The sequence below is a fragment of the Phalangium opilio genome, unplaced genomic scaffold, assembly GCF_054372755.1.
Source record: "Phalangium opilio isolate 3A_F unplaced genomic scaffold, DU_Popi_V2 ptg000002l_1, whole genome shotgun sequence".
Classification (NCBI taxonomy): domain Eukaryota; kingdom Metazoa; phylum Arthropoda; class Arachnida; order Opiliones; family Phalangiidae; genus Phalangium; species Phalangium opilio.
In genome coordinates, this window is record NW_028324144.1 from 13,987,799 (window position 1) to 14,007,893 (window position 20,095).

The window sequence follows — 20,095 nt, forward strand, 5'->3', positions numbered from 1 at the left end:
TCTAATTCTACAGGGCCGGAAGGCCCTTGTACATATGACATGACACCCTTCCGTAATGTTAAAGAAAAAGTCACACCTTTTAGGGTTAGCGTCCCATAGAAAAAGCATTAAAAATTTTCGGTTTTTTAAGGCAATTGTGACAGGCCATATGGAAAAACTATAGCGAAGTTAGTTTTCGGAATACTTCTAAATTAACAAGCATTTCTTAAATGAGAAACTTACCTGCTTCGATTTTTAATACTATTGGGTTTTAAACAATTAAACCTGACATTATAAACATGCAACTTCTGTTGATAATTCTGGATTATGTATAATGATAAAATAACGTGGATAATGGATAGATAATGCCGAGCTCAAATACTTGTACCTTCAACAATACGTAACAACGCTCAAGATATAAACGCTGTAATCAAAATGCGCTAAAACGAGAAATGGCTATAATGGCAAACGCGTTTATGAAAAAGCCGTTTTGGACAACGCTGTTTTGATAACACGCCCAATCGATAGCATACCGTCGTTAGCCACTCTCATTCCGAACATTAAACTGCGTCTGGAGTGTTAAACAAAATGGCCTAGTTGGGAGAAATATTTAGGCTTGACTCGATATAGAAGTACAACGTTAGATGAAGTGGAATTTTAATAAAGGAAAGAAATTTTCTATGGTAATATTTGCCCCTTCTAAGGTTGGAAACGAGCAAGTGTTTGGGAGTGTTTCTTATTTGAATGTAATGGTAGAACGTGGGAATTACTGGCACATGGCGGTAATACATATGCGCGTAAGCGTTATGTATTCATTTGGCAAAAATAATTGGGGTCATGTTTTAAGTATTGCATTTTAGACTTTGGTACATTTTAATCTCCAAGAACTTGAATAATTTAATTACATTTAAGATTTGAAAATGCAAATTTAGTTAACAAGTACTTCAAGTTTAGTTTGTGTCATTTTCCTAGTTGCAAGCGGTAATTGTAACCGTAATTTTGCTGAGCGAGTCAAACTGTTCTGTTACGTTTTTTGATGATATCTTTGACAATTTTAAGTTCGCAATAGAGTGTAAATGTTTGACATTATAATAAGTGCTTTACTACACCCTATAAGTTAGGGTGGATTATAATAATAATCTAGCTTTATTTCGTGTCCATAACACCCAGTGGGCTATATTTCAATGGGTCACGATTTCAATGCATAGAGAGGTGGTTGCTAGCCCCTATGCCACAGCTAACCGACAGCGCCCTATACTAACTATTACAATTAACCTCGGCAAGTTTTGATGGAAAGGAGAAACCGGGTTAGACCGCGGAGGAAAACTCCTTTAACAAGTGGGGAGAGAACTTGCAAACTCTACGCAGAAGGGTTTGTTCCCAGGTTTTTCACCCGGTGCCACAGTCCGGGATCGTACCCGGGACCCTCTTGCTGCGAGGCGAAAGTGCTAACCACTTCACCACCCCACCTTGTTAAGTATGTAACACGTGTATTACAATTTGATGCTCAAAATGTTTGTTTTGTGTTTTCGAAAAATTCGATATCGTGTGGTGGAATGCTAGATTTTGAGGCTTAAAGCAAAGAGGTTGAAGATTATTTCGGAGATGACGGCGGCTACTGTTCCTGACAACATCAAGAAGAGAAAGTAGAACGGAACACCAACGCTGCTCAGGTCCAAATCAGTCGTGCTTTTCAGCGGTCTCTTCCACCTGACTTGTTCAATGAAGTGAAGCTTCTCAAAATCCAGATAATTCAATGCTTGCGTTTCGAACATCGGTACCACACTGTATTAAAAGTAATCTTCAAGTTTTTAGTCGGTTTACGGTAATAAATTAGTACCGACCTCAATTGGAGGCTCTCGTGTACTTGCGGACTGCTTCTTAGCCATGATGTTTGGAAAACGAAGTGTAAATACTCGAAGCTAATTACGTGCTCCGAAATGTAAAATCCTTTATGGTCCGAAAAGAACTTTTTACTCTCGGGATCTAATTTGAGGAATTCTCCCGCCAGCCAATTCAGATACGTGTCCTCTACGATGACAGCTTTCTCCCCAAAAAGAACAGGCAGGTATCCATCACGAGTCAGATAATCAAAAACACCAGTGAGCATATTCTCCTGATCTAGTGCGTTAAACCATTTGTTAACATCTGGGTCCTGGGCTGCCTGTAGATACGAAACCAGTGACGTCAGAAGAACAGAGGAACTTAACACTTAAACAACGCCTATTCACCAAATATTTCAGACTGTCGAAATCTCCGCCATTTTTCACAACTAGAGGTGGAATTCCGGATTTGATCAAGTCCGAGAGGGTGTCGATGCGATTGTAGCTTTCCGTCGTGAACTCCGTCCTCAAATAACAACCCAAGAAGAACAGAATGAAAGTCACTCCGATCAGCCACGACGCAGCCAGCAGACGACAAGTAATGTGGGGCAAAACGGAGGGAATCGCTGTAGGGAACATAATTATATCCGATTATCTAAAGCTTTAGCCATCTCTCGTTGTGAGAACACAATTTAGGTGATTGGATCCCCCCCCCCCCATAAAAAACTGTCTCTCGCTACGTCATAATGGGAAATAATCTTTTCAAATGTAAGCGAGTACTCAATTGCTTACGTTCGGCGCAGAAGAGCGAAGCGTTGTCCCAGACATTTCCCAGGGTTTTTTGGGCCATTTTCTTGACAAATTTCCTGGTGGGCAACGATTTGTATTTGTTGGTTACGATGGAGTGAACGACGAGCAAAAGCGCTAGAATGACCACAGTGGACACAATTGAAATCAGCACCTAATTGAACCGAGAAGGGGAATTAATGAATTGGTAATCAGCTAGTGGATTGCAATTGAGCAAAAGTTACTGGAGTTTCCATATTTAAGAAGGACAAGGAAGTGGACAAGACTCTCTTCGGGGCGCCGGACACGATAATCGTCCTGGCCGATTCGTACACTGGAGACGGAGTGAAATACTCGTGCCTGCCATAGAATAATGCTCGTGGCACGGGAAACAGAATAAAAGTAGCATTCTAAAACAAAGTTAAGGATTATCAGAATTTTTTTTATAAATAGACTTAAATTTTGCTCTCATTTCTCTTTCACTTACGCTGAAAGCATCAACCTCAGTAATAACTTTAGAAAAGTCTTCGAAGTTCACTTTATTCCCTTCGTAAATTACCCTAAACACCACCGACAAAATCATATAACGTACCATAATATTTTTAAATGCATTGGTTTGATGTGGAAAGTTTCACCCAATTTTTCGAATATAATTTCCAGGAAACGAAAAATACTTTATGTTAAGGGATCTTTTCAAATAATCCGCTATGGCATTGTATTGTAGCACTCTGCTCTCCATAACCCACGACTCCTGACAAGAAATGTTTAAAAGTTGAATTACCAAAAACCAAATAATTCTCAAATGCACGACACCAAACGTTGATAAACTCACCTCCAGTGTCGTCACGTTTACGGGAGTCTCTTGGGCGTACCTGTAATTTGGTTTAAATTACAAATCGACAAATTACATTTAAGATTTCAGAATGCAAATTGTACCTGTATTTAAAATATCGATTATTTCCCAGAAATTCCATTTCGTTCAGCGCCATTTTAGGCTCCGCTTAAACCGCAGCTTGTACAATCCGAAAGAAGAAGACGAAATGTACATTAATCCTTTAAAACGTCAAGTGTCTCAACTTTTTGCGCCATGTTAATTCAGTGGAATATTAAGAAAATTAAGTACTCTCCTTTCAGTACCATTTTGGCCTCGGGTATTTCCAGTCTCGAGCCGTATATAGCAGAGTTCTATGAACGAGCCAGTAATAACATTTTAACTACTCTTGTCGTTAACCACACTCTCCCGCTAATGTTTCAGTTGCCAGGCTAACTTCAATGATAACGATGAATAATTTAAGTTTTGTTAAACGTCTCGTACTATCTAATACAATCTAATCAATTCTTCTGTAATAAAACCCAGATTAGAATAGTTGGAAATGGAAACTTTTACCGTGAACTGGAATCAGTTTTACGTAGTAATGTTGACCCTTTCTAAGATTGTATTCCCCTATATCCTGATTCGTAAAAAAGATAAGGACATGACGGTGTTGCGGCATTTTAACAAAGTTACTTTGACCTATTTATTTTCGGAAAACGCTTTGCAGTTTCTACCTTTGTAGGCATAGCGTGTATAACACGCAATACATTGTAGAAAACGAGTTTGGTGACAAAATAGACTTTTTTCGTGAACGGCAGGGATTTAATTGAGCGTAGCCGGTTTAAAGTTTGAGCGAGACGCTTCTCCCTTCCTTCAGCAGGTGTTAAGTAAAAGAGTCCAGGGGTCTCAATAGGCTCTTTTCGTGAATGGTCGGGAGTGAATTGAGAGTGGCAAGCTAGTTTAACGGGGTGGAGTGTCAGTAAAAGGACATACTTGAAGTCTAAGAAACTTTCGTGAACCCTAACTGCCCAATTTCGAGTATTTTCCCTTCTTGAATTAATAGCAGTGTACATGGATTCACTACTCAGGAGTCCATCAAAGTAACTGTTATAGATGTAGTCATTACTCTATGATTAAGTTCTTATCTATTTAGTCTATTTCTATTATCTAATCAATCGGAGTTGTAGACCATTTGACGTAGCACCACATTAACTGTATATAAGCGAGCTCTTTAGCATAATATGACACTTCTTATCGGGCAATGTATTAAACCACTTCCATGTATTTTAACTGACGTACTACACGAGTAGGATAATAAATATACCTTTATGTTGAGTTAACTATCTCTGAGTATTATTAGTAACGAACATAATAATTGGCGACGGAGGCGAGATAGTCATTTAGGCGAGATAGTCATTTAGGCGAGATAGTCATTTAGCTATACGTATTTAAGTAACAAACGGTAGACTAAACTTTCGGACTCCCTACTCGTGCGCGTAACGGAATTCAACATGGCGACATCCACCACTGGAGCGTTTGTGCAATTGGACAGTAAAATCCACACATGGACATTGTATTCAGAGCGATTGGAACAATATTTTTCTGCGAATTTGATCGAGACAACTGCCACGATGACCCAAGAAGAGAAGTCAGCCATCAACAAAAGAAAACGAGCTATTCTTTTGACGGTATGCGGAGACGATACTTATTCATTGATCAGAAGTCTGATTTCACCAGCACTGCCTAAAGATAAGACGTATGACGAGTTAGTAAGCGCCCTGAACAATCACTTCAATCCAGTACCAAACGAAGTGGTCGAGCGACTTAAATTCTACGCAAGATGCAGGCTCCCGAACGAATCGGTCTCCACTTTCGTATCAGAGTTACGAAAAATGGCAGAATTTTGCAACTTCCGTGAATTGGACAACATGATAAGGGATCGAATTGTTGGAGGGATCGAAGACAAAGCCATGCAAGATCGTTTAATCGACAAAGGCTCAGCTCTCACTCTACAAGACGCCATCACCTTAATCCAAACCATGGAGTGCACAAGAAGTAACACAAGTGCATTGAAAGCTGCGAATGGTCAATCAGGAGGCATGGAGTCAGTAAACAAGATGTCAATCCTAAAGAAAAATTCCCGAAGCAGGATCAAGAGTAAACCACAAGTTCATTCGAGACAAGACACGAACCCATGTTACCGATGTCAAGCAAGTGGTCACGATCCTACAAGCTGCCCATTCAAAACCGCCAAGTGTTACGCATGTCAACGAATCGGACATATTGGCAAAGCTTGTCGCAGCGAGAATGCGAAAACGGCAAAACCTATGGAGAAACGTAAACCAAAGCAGTTCATCAGAGCCAACCTCATAATGGAAGCAGAAGATGAAACTCCCCAAGAATATGAGCTCCATCACGTCAAAGCGAGGCCAGCAAAGTTTGCAGAAACGCCACCGGAACCTTACTTAATGGACTTCAAAGTCAATAATCATCCAGTAAGATTGGAGATAGATACGGGATCAGCGCACACGATCATCTCCAAGAAAACTTACCAGCGGATTGCACCGGAAATTCCACTTCAACCGACGAACGTTGGCCTGTACTCGTGGTCAGGTCATTCAGTTCGCATCGAAGGAGAAGTCAAATTGAAGGTCCAGTTAGGAGGAAAAACACTCGAGTTACCTCTGATGGTGGTATCTGACGAATCAAGAGCGGACTTATGCGGCCGCACTTGGATATTCTCCGAGTTTAACATCATTACGAGAAAGACGGGATCAGTCAACGCTATACAAGACTGCCGTTCAGAGGAACACAATTCCACGCTTCTTCAAATAGTGGATAAACACGAGAAACTGTCCGATGACGCTGTTGGTTTCCTCAAAGATGTCAAGATTCATCTATACGTCAAACCCAACGCAGTACCACGATTTTTTAAACCACGTTCAGTTCCCTACGCTCTGAAGGACAAGGTCGATGCCGAATTGACAAGACTGGAAAAAGCTAACATCATATCACCAATCCTATTCTCGGAGTATGCAGCACGCATTGTACCAGTCATGAAGAACAACAACAACGTGAGAATATGTGGCGATTTCAAGGTCACAGCCAACAAAGTCATCAATATCGAGAAGTACCCGCTACCAAGGGCAGATGACATCTTTGCGTCCATGGCAGGTTGCAAGATCTTCACCAGACTGGACATGAAGGACGCCTACAACCAGCTGATGCTTGATGACGAATCAAAGAAACTAGTCGCAATCAACACGCCCAAAGGCCTCTACACTTACAATCGCTTGCCTTTCGGGATAGCATCAGCGTCCGCTATCTTTCAACGATATATGGAAACACTACTTGGTCAAGAGCCCGGAGTATATCCGTATCAAGACGACATCCTTTTGGGAGGAAAATCAGCGAAAGATCACCTGCAGAAGCTGGACAGAGTCTTAACCATCTTTGAAGACGCTGGACTGAAATTAAGACGCGATAAATGCCTCTTCATGCAAACATCAATCGACTTTTTGGGCTATCGCCTCGATGGACAGGGATTACATCCTAAACAGGACAAACTAAAAGCCATCATGGAAGCTCCAGAGCCCAAGTCCGTAGAAGAGTTACGATCCTTTCTCGGACTCTTCAATTATTACGCAAGACTCATTCCGGACTCCTCAACTCTTCTCGCGCCACTGCACGAATTGCTGACTAAAGCCAAAGAAACGTTAAAAGCTTCAAAGTTTCTGGTACATTACGATCCGAAGAAGGAAGTCTCTCTATCCTGCACTGTAAAAAATAACCGTACTGTCTAGTACCTTTAAAGGTATTTTTCAATGCATCCCCAGACGTACCTATATAGGTACTACAAAATACCGTTGTGTAAGGGTACTATGAAATACCTCTTGAAGAAGGTACTGTTGAGGACTACAAGGTATTTTGTGATCCCGTAATGGGTATCATTTAAACCTCAACAAAGGTCGGAATAAAACTTTCAAATTGTGAAAGGTACTCCTTATTACCGAAAAGGGTACCTGTTAACACTCAAAAAGGTTCGATAATATACTTCTAAAGGTATTTTGTGCTACCGAATTAGGTGTCAAAAAAAACCCACAAACAGGTCTAAATTATACTTTCGCGCCATCAAAAATATTTGCGCCACATTTGAAACTGGTAAACTTTCCTTTATTACCGCGGGCTTGAATCATTTTCAGACATGGTAAGCAATACACCACTTCGATGCAAATGAGACTGAAAGACACGAGAGTAATATTTTCCTTCCATCTCAACTTTTAGTGTCTGTGTTGTGGGCTTACGGGATGAGGGTAAAATTTTGCCTTCCATCTCGCCTTTAAGTGTCTGCGCCATAGGCTTGCGGGGTCGTGAGAGTTCGCATAGTAAGCAAGGGATTAACCACTCTACATTTCCCGATACTATATTTAGCTTCCCCTTGTTAAGGAAGGTGTGATACTGTTATAGTGTAAAGGTAATTCAGGGTCACATATACATGGATATTTTCTGAATGGCGACTGAAGGCGTAAGCTCGGATTCAAACCTTTATATTAACTATGTAAGCCTTATATCATAATTGTATTGCCTTTAAATGATGTAACGTATGCTAGTGTACATAGCTGTCAAAGAAAATAATTAATGTTAATTATATGTAATTATATATTTAAGAAAAACCACTAGCTAGGAAACTTGAGATTGAAATTGAAATCTCGGGTTGAAAACCACTACCCTATTCTACCCTACCGAACCTATTCTTTATGGTTATTAATAATATTCCAACAGAGATTTCTTCTACGCTGTCATTACTAGTGCTACTGGTGAAGTAAACAGTTAGTGCTAGAGAATTTGGGCTTGAAGTATTATATCATGTATTTTACTTTAGTAGTGTTAATTATAATCAGCACGCCGGAACTAAAAACTCCCTCTAAAGGAGTCTGTTAAGTCCATTTCTACTTCCAGGGTACGATAACATACCAGCAGAAGCGCAGAAACTCTAAAAGGTTTCATTATATACCTTATATTTCCAAAATACCTTTTTCGAAATCATTTAATACCCACACTGTGAGACAACTAATAAAATACGTTCATGGGTACTAAAAAGGTCGCGGAGGTATTTTATAGTACCTTCAAAATACCTTTATTTTTAACAGTGTGTGATGCGTCACCAGTTGGTCTAGGCGCGGTCCTGTCCCATCTGATAGAAGGAAAAGAATATCCTATTGCCTTCGCGTCGAGGTCCTTGGCAACTGCGGAAAGGAACTATTCGCAGATAGAGCGGGAGGCCCTGGCGATCGTTTATGGAGTCACACATTTTCGCGACAATCTGATGGGAAGAAAGTTTTATATAGTCACCGACCATCAGCCTCTACTGTCACTGTTCTCCGAAAATAAACCAGTACCCGCCTTGGCTGCATCCAGAATACAACGATGGGCACTCATGCTGTCAGGATACGATTACACCATCAAATACAAGAAGGGAATACTCCACGGGAACGCAGACGCACTAAGCAGATTGCCATTACGAACCAGAGATTTTGAACCTCCACTGATGGCCGAACACGTTCTACTCATCAAAACCATCGACAACGGACCAATTAATGTCCAGAAAATGCGTGAAAGAACAATAAATGATCCAACCTTATCCAAAGTAGCGCAATATCTCAAAGATGGATGGACAACGAAGCCCATAGAAGACGAGGAACTCGCTGTGCTGTCAAAAAGACGCGAGGAAATATCCATGGAAAAAGGAATTCTGCTCATGGGCAATAGAGTCATTGTTCCGAAGAAGTACCGACCGTGGATGCTGAAGGAGTTACACGAATCTCACCAAGGGATAGTCCACATGAAGAACATAGCAAGAACTACGATATGGTGGCCGAAAATTGATCTTCACATCAAAGAAACCGCTCAAAATTGCTCAAGCTGCACAGAGAATGCATCAATGCCGCCGAAGTCATTTTCACCATGGCCAAGATCCGATGCACCCTGGACCAGAGTTCACGTTGACTATGCCGGCCCAGTTGAGAATAAATATCTCTTCATAATCGTCGATGCATATTCCAAGTGGATGGAGATAGAAATAACTTCGAACATCACTTCAACAACGACAATCAGCATCCTTCGTCAAAATATAGCAAGATACGGCATAATTCCCACTTTGATATCGGATAACGCAACGTGCTTTACCAGCGCAGAATTCAAGGAATTCACCAGCCTCAACGGGATCAATCATCTGACCATAGCGCCGCATCATCCAGAATCCAATGGACAAGCCGAAAGATCAGTACGCACAGTCAAAACGGCGTTGAAGAAGATCACGAATGGCCTCTGCGAGGAAGTCAATGCCATAGAGGACGGCTTAAACAAATTCCAACAAGGAACCCTTCATTCTAGAATTGCAAGATTTCTACTTAATTACCGTAGAACTCCCAAAGTTCAAGGGAAGTCGCCCGCTCTCTTGATGCTTGGACGCGAACTGCTAACAAGACTGGATTTATTCCACCCAAATAATGCCAGACATGTCGAACCTAAAGCGGAACCCCAGTACAAGTTCCCAATGGGAGACAACGTTTCCATCAGAAACTTTGGTAATGGTCCAAAGTGGATACCAGGCACGATCAGTCAGCACTTGGGCAGAATGATGTATCTCGTATTAACGGAAAAGGGGAACCTGAGGAGACATCAAAATCAAATACGCACAGCCAGTCAAGTCCAGAGCAACAATCCACAACAGGAACCAAACAACCTGGCCGATTCAGAACGGCGGAGTTCCAGCGCCGTGCCTGTCATAGCCTTTGATCTCCAAGCGTTGGACGACACGCGATCGAATCACCATCAAGCCCGACAAAGCACTATCACGGATGAGCAAATGACGTCACGGCCCACGACTAACGAAGAACCATCTCTATCGAGAACAGGTCGACAACAGCCCACGACGCCTACCCATGAAAACAACAACGAGATGAAAGATACCAGAACCAGGAAATCTACCCGAATAAGAAAAGAACCTGATAGACTAAATTATTATGGAATAGAGTAACTTATTAACTTATTAATTTTAATCTTAAATTAGTAATGTCTTATAATGACGATTTTAAATTACATGTAACAAAACCAAAAGAAATTTAAGGGAGATGTAATGTTATAGATGTAGTCATTACTCTATGATTAAGTTCTTATCTATTTAGTCTATTTCTATTATCTAATCAATCGGAGTTGTAGACCATTTGACGTAGCACCACATTAACTGTATATAAGCGAGCTCTTTAGCATAATATGACACTTCTTATCGGGCAATGTATTAAACCACTTCCATGTATTTTAACTGACGTACTACACGAGTAGGATAATAAATATACCTTTATGTTGAGTTAACTATCTCTGAGTATTATTAGTAACGAACATAATAGTAACTGTGGCAAGAAAATGAAGAAATGAAACCAATTTGAACATGACGGAAGGCTCGAGCCTTGTCTCATTTTTCGAGAATAATTCACGGCTTCTGATACCCCTTTTTCGAGGGCGTTAATACATTAAACTTTGCATTACCAAAGTAGGAAATCCATGGGCACGTTTATACTTTCATTATTACTTATGGTTTCTTTTTTACCTTAATTAGACAAGTAATTAATTAGAAATTAGTAACTCTAATTAATTAGTTTGATAAATAAATGCCTAATTTCTAATTGAATTTAATTAGTTTCTATGTCTAATTCCTAATTGACTAATTAATTAGTTCATAAATATTCATCTAATTGCAAATTCTAATTCAATTAGTTGTCAACTAATTATATATTAGCTTATAATATTTAGTTGAAGTCTTATTAAATGACTCGAAAATTTTCGAAACTTGAGCTTTAAAACGTTGAATATAATATAACGACTAACGAACGATATCGCAAATTCGCTTTCCAAGCTTCCCGGTTATGTCGACGGCGAGGTCGAGTCGAGCATGAACCATCTATCTAGAAGGACCAGAAACTGGGAGGGTTTTTTTCGGCTTACAACGTCTGTGCGCAGTTGCCCGTTAATTTCGCCGGGTACGCGTACCGCGGTACAACGTAAACAAACGTGACGGTTTTGGCAAGGGCATAAAATGTTTGTTTTTACATTTTAATTTCCTAGAATCACTTTCACAATTGCCAAACGCGCAAGTCTTTATTTTTTCTATTTTTAATTACTTTATTAAACTTTACTTTTAATTAGATGGAAAAAAAAATTAACATTAATCCCAAGGCTTAGCGAAATGAGACCAAGCGGGCATTTAACTTGTTTACGTTGTACCGTCTTTTTCCAAGACTTTGTCGTCTGCTAGCTTTTTTTTCTTTATTATTTTGGGACACTTTAGCTAGAAAACTTTAACATGGGATCCGCCATTAAGATTCTGGTCCATTATATAGAAGGTTCATGAGTCGAGGTCCCATGCAAGAAAATAGTAATAGCCGTCAGCGATTGGTCTGACATTAAAGAGGTTAGGGCGTATGATTGGTTAAAAGCTTTTTTGTTCGTCTGCTTAGTTTTTACTTCAGGAATGTCATGAAATCCATGGCCAAAGCTATGGAAAAGTGGGACTTACGTACTTTATGTGTGAAGCATAATCCGCTTTTGCTAGTATCTGAATTCAGACTAAATTATCTTCATATTCTTCCCGTTTCCAGTGTCTGGCTTTTTGCATGGCCAATGTACCCAGTTTTGTCATTCACAACGTATACAAGATCCACACTCTAAGAAATCGGAGCGTTAAAAATGTGTTAAAAGGGTGTAAATTTATAATTCACTTTTTTACACCGTAAAGACACCCAAAAGAGAGTTTTATTTCCTTGAGTTTTTGTGGCCAATTTTAGATGTAAATTCGGTGTAAAATAACGCTTTTAAACACCTCTAGAAGTGAAACATGGAAAATTATAATACTGCGGGTATCTTAAATAAGGTCTTTCATTTGCATTAATGTTATAAAAGTCAATCCAAACAGTAAGCAACTATTTGTAAAACTGAATTGTTAAACATTTGTTTAAAAGATGATATTCTTGAAAGAAAATATTTTTCTATCAAAATATAAATTTTTTTACATATCTATTGTTGCGGCGAAATGTTAAGCAGGGTGCTTAAGCGGGAGAACGGAGATGTAGGACTTTTAAACCCGACTGAAAAAGTCTAAAAGCCTTTAATTAATTTTGGGCAATTAATTAAATCAAATGTGGTTCGGACTAGGTAAGAATGTACGCAGAGAAGAGATAAAACAAATTAACTTTAATTATTAAGGTAAAAAAAAACTTGTTTGATTTACGATTTACATTGTACGTAACGAAAGTTTCCCACAGGCGGGACAGAAAGGTTATTTGGACCTCTCGAGTCGAGGTATAGTAGAGACTAAAAAGTGAAAGTCAGGGTTCTTCGTGGGTGAATTTTGAGCTCATCCCTATTGGCCAGAAATGCCCAGCTAAAAGTTTCAAAACTCCATATAAGGAGATATTTTTAGCGCTTGACTGAGAGTCTCGCATTCCTGGCCACCGAGGAGCTAGAGTCCTCTCTCCTAAAGGGGTAAACCCCACGAAAACCGGTGACTCACTTTAAAGTGTACAGAATAAAGAAATGCAAATATAAAGAGTAAAAAAACGTTTACAAAATTTAGATACATTGAAAATAAAAATACTTCAAATTAGATTTTAAACATATTTAGAGATTAATAAAACATTTAATGAAAATATCTTTCTACACAAGCTCCCCCCTTTTTGAACCATGCGTTCAAAGTAAAATTAATTCAGTTCTAAAGGGAAAAGGAGGGGTACGGGTCCATTAAGCCTAGTACCATTAGCCAATCTTAGCAGACAAGATCGCACGTTTTCATCCCGTCCACGATAAGCCTCTTCCACCACAGCCATTCGCCAACATAATCGTGGAAGTTTAGGTTCTTCGATGAGAACTACGTCGTCCTTTTTTAGTTCTTTGGTGGGGTCGCTTACCAAACGATGGTGAGCTGATCGTAGCTCAAGGAGGTAGTCCTTTTTCCACCTGGACCAAAAACTGTCCATTAGTCTCTGCCTTAATTTGAAGCGTTTTGTTAGTTGCTGTCGCGTAGCTGGATTGGGTTCATTTTCAGTGAATGACCTTGAAGGTAATGCCGTGAGACGCCCTCCGACAAGGAAATGGGCGGGGGTGAGAGGAACTGGCTCTCCCGCGTCTTGATAAACGTAGGTGACCGGCCGTGAATTTATAACGGCTTCGGCTTCAGTTAAAAGGGTATTGATCTCGTCATAAGTGAGACGAGCCTTTCCCATGACCGTACGGAGGCAGTTCTTTACTGATCGGACAAGACGCTCCCAAAAACCGCCCCACCATGCCGCTCGTTCCACAATGTAATTCCATGATATTTTATGTTCGCCCAAGTACTTGCAAACTTCTGGATGTCGAACATTTTGTAAGAGTGCCTTTAAGTCGGCTTCAGCCCGTTTGAACGTCTTGGCATTGTCCGAGTAAATAGATTTTACTATGCCACGTCGGGCAATGAATCTGCGGAAAGCCAGTAGGAAAGCTTCAGTGGACATGTCCGGGACCAGTTCAAGATGGATGGCCCTGGTCACGGCGCAAGTGAAAAGTGTTATATAGCACTTCTCGCCAGACTTGGTGTATAACGGGCCGGCGAAATCAAGCCCCGTCATTTCAAAAACGGGTGACTGAGTCGTGCGAAACGAAGGTAAGGGTGCCATAGCGGCGACCGTTCTTTGAGCTCGTGTCAATTTGCAATGGAAGCAGTGATCCACAACCCTTTTTACAAGTTGGCGTCCTCGAGGGATCCAAAATTCTTCTCTGGTCTCGACAAGTGTGTCGTTGACGCCGGCATGCATGAGTCTTTCGTGTCGGTTGTGGGTGATAAGCTCTGACAACGGGTGTTGAGACGCAATAAGCCATGGATGACGCTCTCTGTACGATAGGGAGTTTGAGATAAGTCGACCACCCACTGACATAAGTCCATCATCGTCCAAGTAAGGTTGGAGAGAGTAAATAGGCGACTTCTTTGAGATGGGTTGGCCATTTTCTAGACTAGCCCTTTCGGAAGGGTAGCTGTCCCTTTGAGAACCTTTTATCCAATATTTTTCTGCACGGATAATCTCCATTGCATTGAGGCTCTCAGTGGATCGTTCTGCCTTTGCTCTTCGACAGTTATCAATGAACCGAAAAATATACGCAGTGATTCGATAGACCGAAAGCAAGAAACAGGAACTAAATCTCTTCAAGTCAGGGGTTGGCGTAATTATGCAAATTGCCTGAAAGATTGATTGGAATTGGTTTCTTCATCAATTTCAGTTTTGACTGAGATTTTTTTAGGATGTTTTCCGGTTTCAAGGCTTAACCAAGGTGGCCCTTTCCACCAGAGTTCGTTGGTGGCTAGATCAGAAATAGTCCTGCCTCTCGTAGGCAAGTCGGCTGGGTTTTCTTTGCTCCTACAGTGGTTCCAATTTTCTGGATTTGTTAGTGTTTGAATGTCTCTCACTCGGTTTGAAACATAGGGCTTCCATTGAGAGACTGATCCTTTTATCCACTGCAGGGCGATCGTAGAGTCTGTCCACATTTTAACGTTTGATAGGGCAAAAGAAAAGGTCTTGGTAAGATGGTTAGCTAGTCTTGAACCAAGTACCACTCCCATCAGTTCAAGGCGGGGAAGGGAGAGTTTCTTCAAAGGCGCAACCCTAGTCTTTGAGGCTACCAGAGCTGTTCCAATCTGACCATCAATGGTTTCGAAACGGAGGTAGGCTGCTGTTGCATACCCTTTTTCGCTGGCGTCAACGAAAACGTGTAACTGTTTCGCTGCTGGTTTTGTTGTTCCGATGTCTGCGTAGTAGAAACGCGTAATTCTCAATTTCATGAGATCCGAGAGTTCGGCGCACCAGCGATTAAATAGGACGGCCAGTTCACTTGGGAGTTCTTCGTCCCAAGAAAGTCCCTTCTGCCAGAATTCTTGAAACATGAACTTTGCTCGAATGGTGAATGGTGCGAGCATTCCGAGAGGATCAAATATTCTGGCGACAGCGCTAAGTACGCATTTTTTAGTGTTTTCCCTTGTGAGCAGGAATTGCAGCAGCGCTTCCATGTCGAAAATCAAAGAATCATTCTTGGTGTCCCAAGACAAGCCAAGAACTTTAAGAGTGGTTGATTTTGCCAAGCTTTGAGTTGGTTGAGTTCCAAGCTCGGGCTTTCAGCGCCCCACAGTTCTCGTAGTTCTGGAGAATTGGTTTTGAATTTCCTTAGTTCCATTCCTGCTTCCTTCAGAATTTCAGTTGCTCTAGTGGAAACCTCGTAAGCTCTTTTGACGTCGTCGACGCTTAAGACTAAGTCATCCACGTACAGACTTCTATCTATTGTTTCGCAAGTTTCAGAGTCTTCATTATAACCATTGAGATGGTGTCGTACGGTTGCGGATAGCAGGAAAGGACTGCTCGTTATGCCAAATGGTACCCGAGTAATTCGGTAAGTCTCCAGATCCGACTTTAAGTTGTTTACGTCTATCCATAAGAAAGGTACAGCGTCTCTGTCTTCTTCAGATATGGATATTTGGAGGAAGGCTTTGGAGATATCGGCCGTGAATGCCACTTTTCCCTCACGGAAGTGAATGAGCACGTCGAAAATCTCAGGGTTTAGGTTTGGACCGGTTTCCAGACAGTCGTTCAGGGAGGGAACGTTGGTTGCGAGCGATGAGCCGTCGTAGACAATGCGAACCTTCGTGGTCTCGCTTGATTCGCGAATGACGTCCCGATGAGGTAAATAATAGATAGTTTCCTCATCTTTCAAGTTTGGTCCTTTTGCCCTTTCAATGACTCCAGCGTCGAGCTGATCCTTCATAACGTCATTGTAATTGAGGAACCGTACTGGATTCTTTCTTAGTTTCTCTAGAACTGTATTCGTTCGTTTCTTAGCGACTTGGAGATTACTAGCGATTTGACCTTTGTTAGGTTTCCATGGGAAACAGACCTCATACCGACCGTCTTTGAAGTTTATAGTCTTCTTGAAAAGGTCCAATACGTCGCTTCCGTCCGAAGAGTTTGAGTTTGAGTCTAGGATTCCAATGGAATCTAGTTCCCAAAAGGCGCGGACTTGTTTTGATAGTGAAGTAGTATCTTCGTTTTCAGAGCTTGCCATCATGATAGTCACCGTGTTTATTCCATAAGAGGATGACGTGACCTTTTCTGGGCCGTTAATTACCCATCCAAAAAAAGTGTCTTGAGCTACTATTTTTGGTCCAAGGCGCTTGAACTTAGGATAGACAATGCCCCAGTATTCGTCTGAGCCAATTAAAAGATCAATTGAGGATGCGTGATTATTTTCCTCGTTTTCGGTGATGGAGTCAACCAACTCAAGACCTCGCTCCTTCATTTTAGCAACGACACCGTGGCTTGGAACGGAGAAAACCGCGCCGCTGATGCTAGGAGATTCTATGGCTTCGATTTTTATTCGTTTCGTGGGGTCTGAAACGTTGATTAGTTCCACGAGAACTTTCCTCCTCTTCGTGCTAATGGGAATGGCGCCTTCGAAGGGATAAATATTGAACTCTTCTTCACTGATGATTGGCAGGTTTAGATTTCTAGAAACGCTTTGTTTTATAACAGTAATTTGACTCCCATTATCAAGAAGGCATCGTAGTCTTTGAGTGGAGTTATTCTTAGGATTCTTTGCCAAGGCTTGGGCCATCTGAAGTAGGACAATACGTTTGTCATCGTCTGAAGTTCCAACGTTGCAGCTGTGAGATTCGTTACGCCTTTCGGTTGCTTCTTGATCTTGGTCGATTTCTCTTTCACAGAGTGTGACGTGGTGTTTCTTATCGCATTTTGGGCATTTTTTGCTTCGGGAGTCGCAATTTCGGGTAAAATGCTTCCTGAGACATATGTAACAACGCTGCTTTGAATTGACCATGTTTCTTCTTTCGGCGAGAGTTAATTCTTTACATTCAGACGTTTTGTGGGAGGGTTGGTTACAGTAGAAACAAGTTCTAATGTACAGACTGTTAAAAAAGTCTTTGCGCGTTGCGTTTTTCGCACATATTTTACTATATTTCAAAAACTATTCAAGCTAGCGCTCTGGAATAAAGTGCGTTATAAAAGTTTTGCATTCCTCTTTCATATTTTACCCGTTCCACAGTTGTCCTTTGCATACTTATACCGGAAACCGGTAATGTCAAAATTATCAACTTTGAAAATATTGGATTCTCGAGGATATAAATGCGATTTTCGGATTTCTTGGGGTCGATTCATATTTGAAAAGTGTTAACCAAATTCAATTCGGATGAATAGGTCACGAGTAATCAGCCTTTATTCAAAATCTGGCAAACTTGGTTAGAGTGGCGATAATTCATAATCGAGTATCGAATCTTTGTCGTAATAATGCTTGTTAGATGTTATGGCACCTTATGCGAATATATATGATTGGTCTTGTGGCGCAATACTTTTAAACAAATCAGACGTTCATTAAAGGGATGGTGAAGTGGAAAATAAAGTAATTTTTTATTGATTTTTCCATTAGACAGCGAAACATCCAAGAAATAACACCGAACGATTTTTAAACTACGATTAGTTTGAAATTTCACGAATAATTTTAAATAAGGACCTCCGACCAATCGCGTAGCGCCCTGCCTTTTAATCAACAATTTTCTCTTGGCACGCTCAGTGTTGAATAAATTTATCACGAGACTTGAAAAAATTTGCGTGATGTGACAATTGTGGCGCGAGACATGGAGTGTGTCACGAGAATTTTGTTAACAAAAAGGCACGGCGTTACGCGATTGGTCGGAGTTCCTTTTTTGAAACTAGTCTTAAAATCTTAGCCTAATTTGAATATTAAAATCAATGGGAGGTATTTCCTGAATTTTTCATTATGCATACTGGTCTCATGATTAGTAGAAGAATCAATAAAAAATCACTTTATTTTCCACTTCCCACTCCCTTTAAGAGAAAACTCGCGTCTTTTGAAGAGGAGAAGCGGTTTAAAAATATTGTTATTTGGGCCATGATATCATAATATTTAGAACTCATATTAATTACGTCTGGGTCTTAAGCCCGATTCATCGCAGCCTAGTGAAAATCTCATTCATGATGGCATATGCGCTGCACGAGATCCCTTCAAATAGACAAATTCGACTATTCTATACATGAAACAACTTCAGAGGAGAAGGGCTTCTATGCTAGGAATGTTCGCTACTCGATTGAGCTTCTCTAAACGGAGCCTGAAGTTGGGCTATAGCCTCCCGCGTTTAGCGCAAATGTGAGGCCATTGAAAGATTTTTATTTTAGAAGCAGAAATAGGGAACAGAGTAATCTGGGCGCGCGTCAAAGTCCCGGACCCCCTTCCTCGGGACGGTGGGATATGAAAGAAGAGGCTGGTCATATAGTGACAAAGGTAAAAAAGAATTACGTATTTTTCGCCAATCCCGTCAGCAACGTCAGCAAAACGTAGTTTAAGTGAGCAATCAGAAAACTCAAACTTTTCATCACACGTTAGAGGGAGGGCTCTATACTGGGCTGAGTCGGACTGAATTAAACACTAACCGTTCTCCAATCCTACTTCTAAAATTAAATCTATCTCTATTGAGGCTTAATAATATAGCCGGCCGCAACCAAAGCATGGTCAAAGGCGTATTTCACAACTGACGTTCAAATGAAAAAGCCTAAAAATTAAATGAAAAAAATGAATGCCGGTAAGAATGATCACAACTGAAAATAACAACTAACACCTAAAAAAAGAACCCGAACGGTAAACACTTGAAGTTGGTCTCTCTGCGCTGCTGGTCTGCTACTCCTTTCGTTTAGTTTCTATGGAAAGATTACTAGCTTTGGGAGGTATTGAGATATTAGGCCATTTTGTGTTTTAAGACTTTTATTGTGTAGGAAAGAAAACGACCCTGTTTAACGAAACTTTGGATAATTTTTAATATTTAGTTAAAAGTTGAAATATATTTATAAAATTTGGACGAAAATTGTTAAATAACAAGACTTCCTCTGAGTTTCAAATTGAAGAATGTTCGTGTGCTTTATGGAACTATTGTTTACAAATAAGACAGTCACTTTCAGTTTCAATTGTTGCTTGATATTTTATTGGACATCCCCAAGTCGTTAAAGGAAGGATGAAGAGGAAAATAAAGTGATTTTTTGATAGATTTTTCTTATTATAAGACCATTATATGCACAGTGGCACAGTGAAACATTCAGGAAATAAAGTCTCCGAATGATTTTAAAATTCAAATTAGGTTCAGATTTTAAAGATAATTTGAAATAAGCACCACTGACTAATAGCTTAACGCCCTGCCTTCCCGTTAACAAAATCTCCGTTGCACGCTCTATATCTCGCGCCACGATAGTCACATCGCAAGCAACTTTTTTTAAATCTCGCGATAAATTTCATTCGGCATGGAGCGTGCCACGTGAATTTTGTCAATAGGAAGGCAGGGCGTTACGCGATGGGTCGGAGGTCATTATTTCAAATTATCCATAATAGCTGAACCTAATTGGAATTTCAAAATCATTCGGAGATATATCCTGGATGTTTCACTACGCAGAATGGTAGAAGAATCGATTAAAAATTATTTGATTTTCCATTTCACCCTCCCATTAAACACATTGTTAATCGTATTCTAAAAGACAGACATAAACTCTAATGAAATTAGGAGGTAAAGCATTGTAATGTTAAAAAATAGAGATCCGCCCTGTTC

The 20,095-nt window shown here is 40.5% G+C and overlaps 4 protein-coding genes across 4 annotated transcripts; all 4 read right to left on the minus strand.

Moving 5' to 3' along the window:
• Positions 1 to 1,106: 1,106 nt before the first annotated feature.
• On the minus strand, positions 1,107 to 5,250 carry LOC149720097 (uncharacterized). The gene is made up of 9 exons (XM_089865040.1): positions 3,525 to 5,250; positions 3,421 to 3,460; positions 3,263 to 3,339; positions 3,076 to 3,148; positions 2,834 to 2,998; positions 2,595 to 2,763; positions 2,211 to 2,428; positions 1,824 to 2,143; positions 1,107 to 1,764 (listed from the first exon to the last, which is right to left on the minus strand). The coding sequence occupies exons 1-9, from the start codon at positions 3,575 to 3,577 to the stop codon at positions 1,539 to 1,541; spliced, it is 1,341 nt and encodes a 446-aa protein (XP_089721166.1). The 5' UTR covers positions 3,578 to 5,250; the 3' UTR covers positions 1,107 to 1,538.
• Positions 5,251 to 13,157: 7,907 nt separating this feature from the next.
• Positions 13,158 to 14,516, minus strand: LOC149720098 (uncharacterized). The gene has a single exon (XM_089864208.1). The coding sequence runs from the start codon at positions 14,514 to 14,516 to the stop codon at positions 13,158 to 13,160; it is 1,359 nt and encodes a 452-aa protein (XP_089720334.1).
• A 137-nt stretch (positions 14,517 to 14,653) lies between these two features.
• LOC149720099 (uncharacterized) lies at positions 14,654 to 15,490 on the minus strand. The gene has a single exon (XM_089864222.1). The coding sequence runs from the start codon at positions 15,488 to 15,490 to the stop codon at positions 14,654 to 14,656; it is 837 nt and encodes a 278-aa protein (XP_089720348.1).
• Positions 15,491 to 15,498: 8 nt separating this feature from the next.
• LOC149720100 (uncharacterized) lies at positions 15,499 to 17,307 on the minus strand. The gene has a single exon (XM_089864230.1). It carries the CDS (start codon positions 17,305 to 17,307, stop codon positions 15,499 to 15,501), a length of 1,809 nt encoding a protein of 602 aa, XP_089720356.1.
• Between the last annotated feature and the right edge of the window lie 2,788 nt (positions 17,308 to 20,095).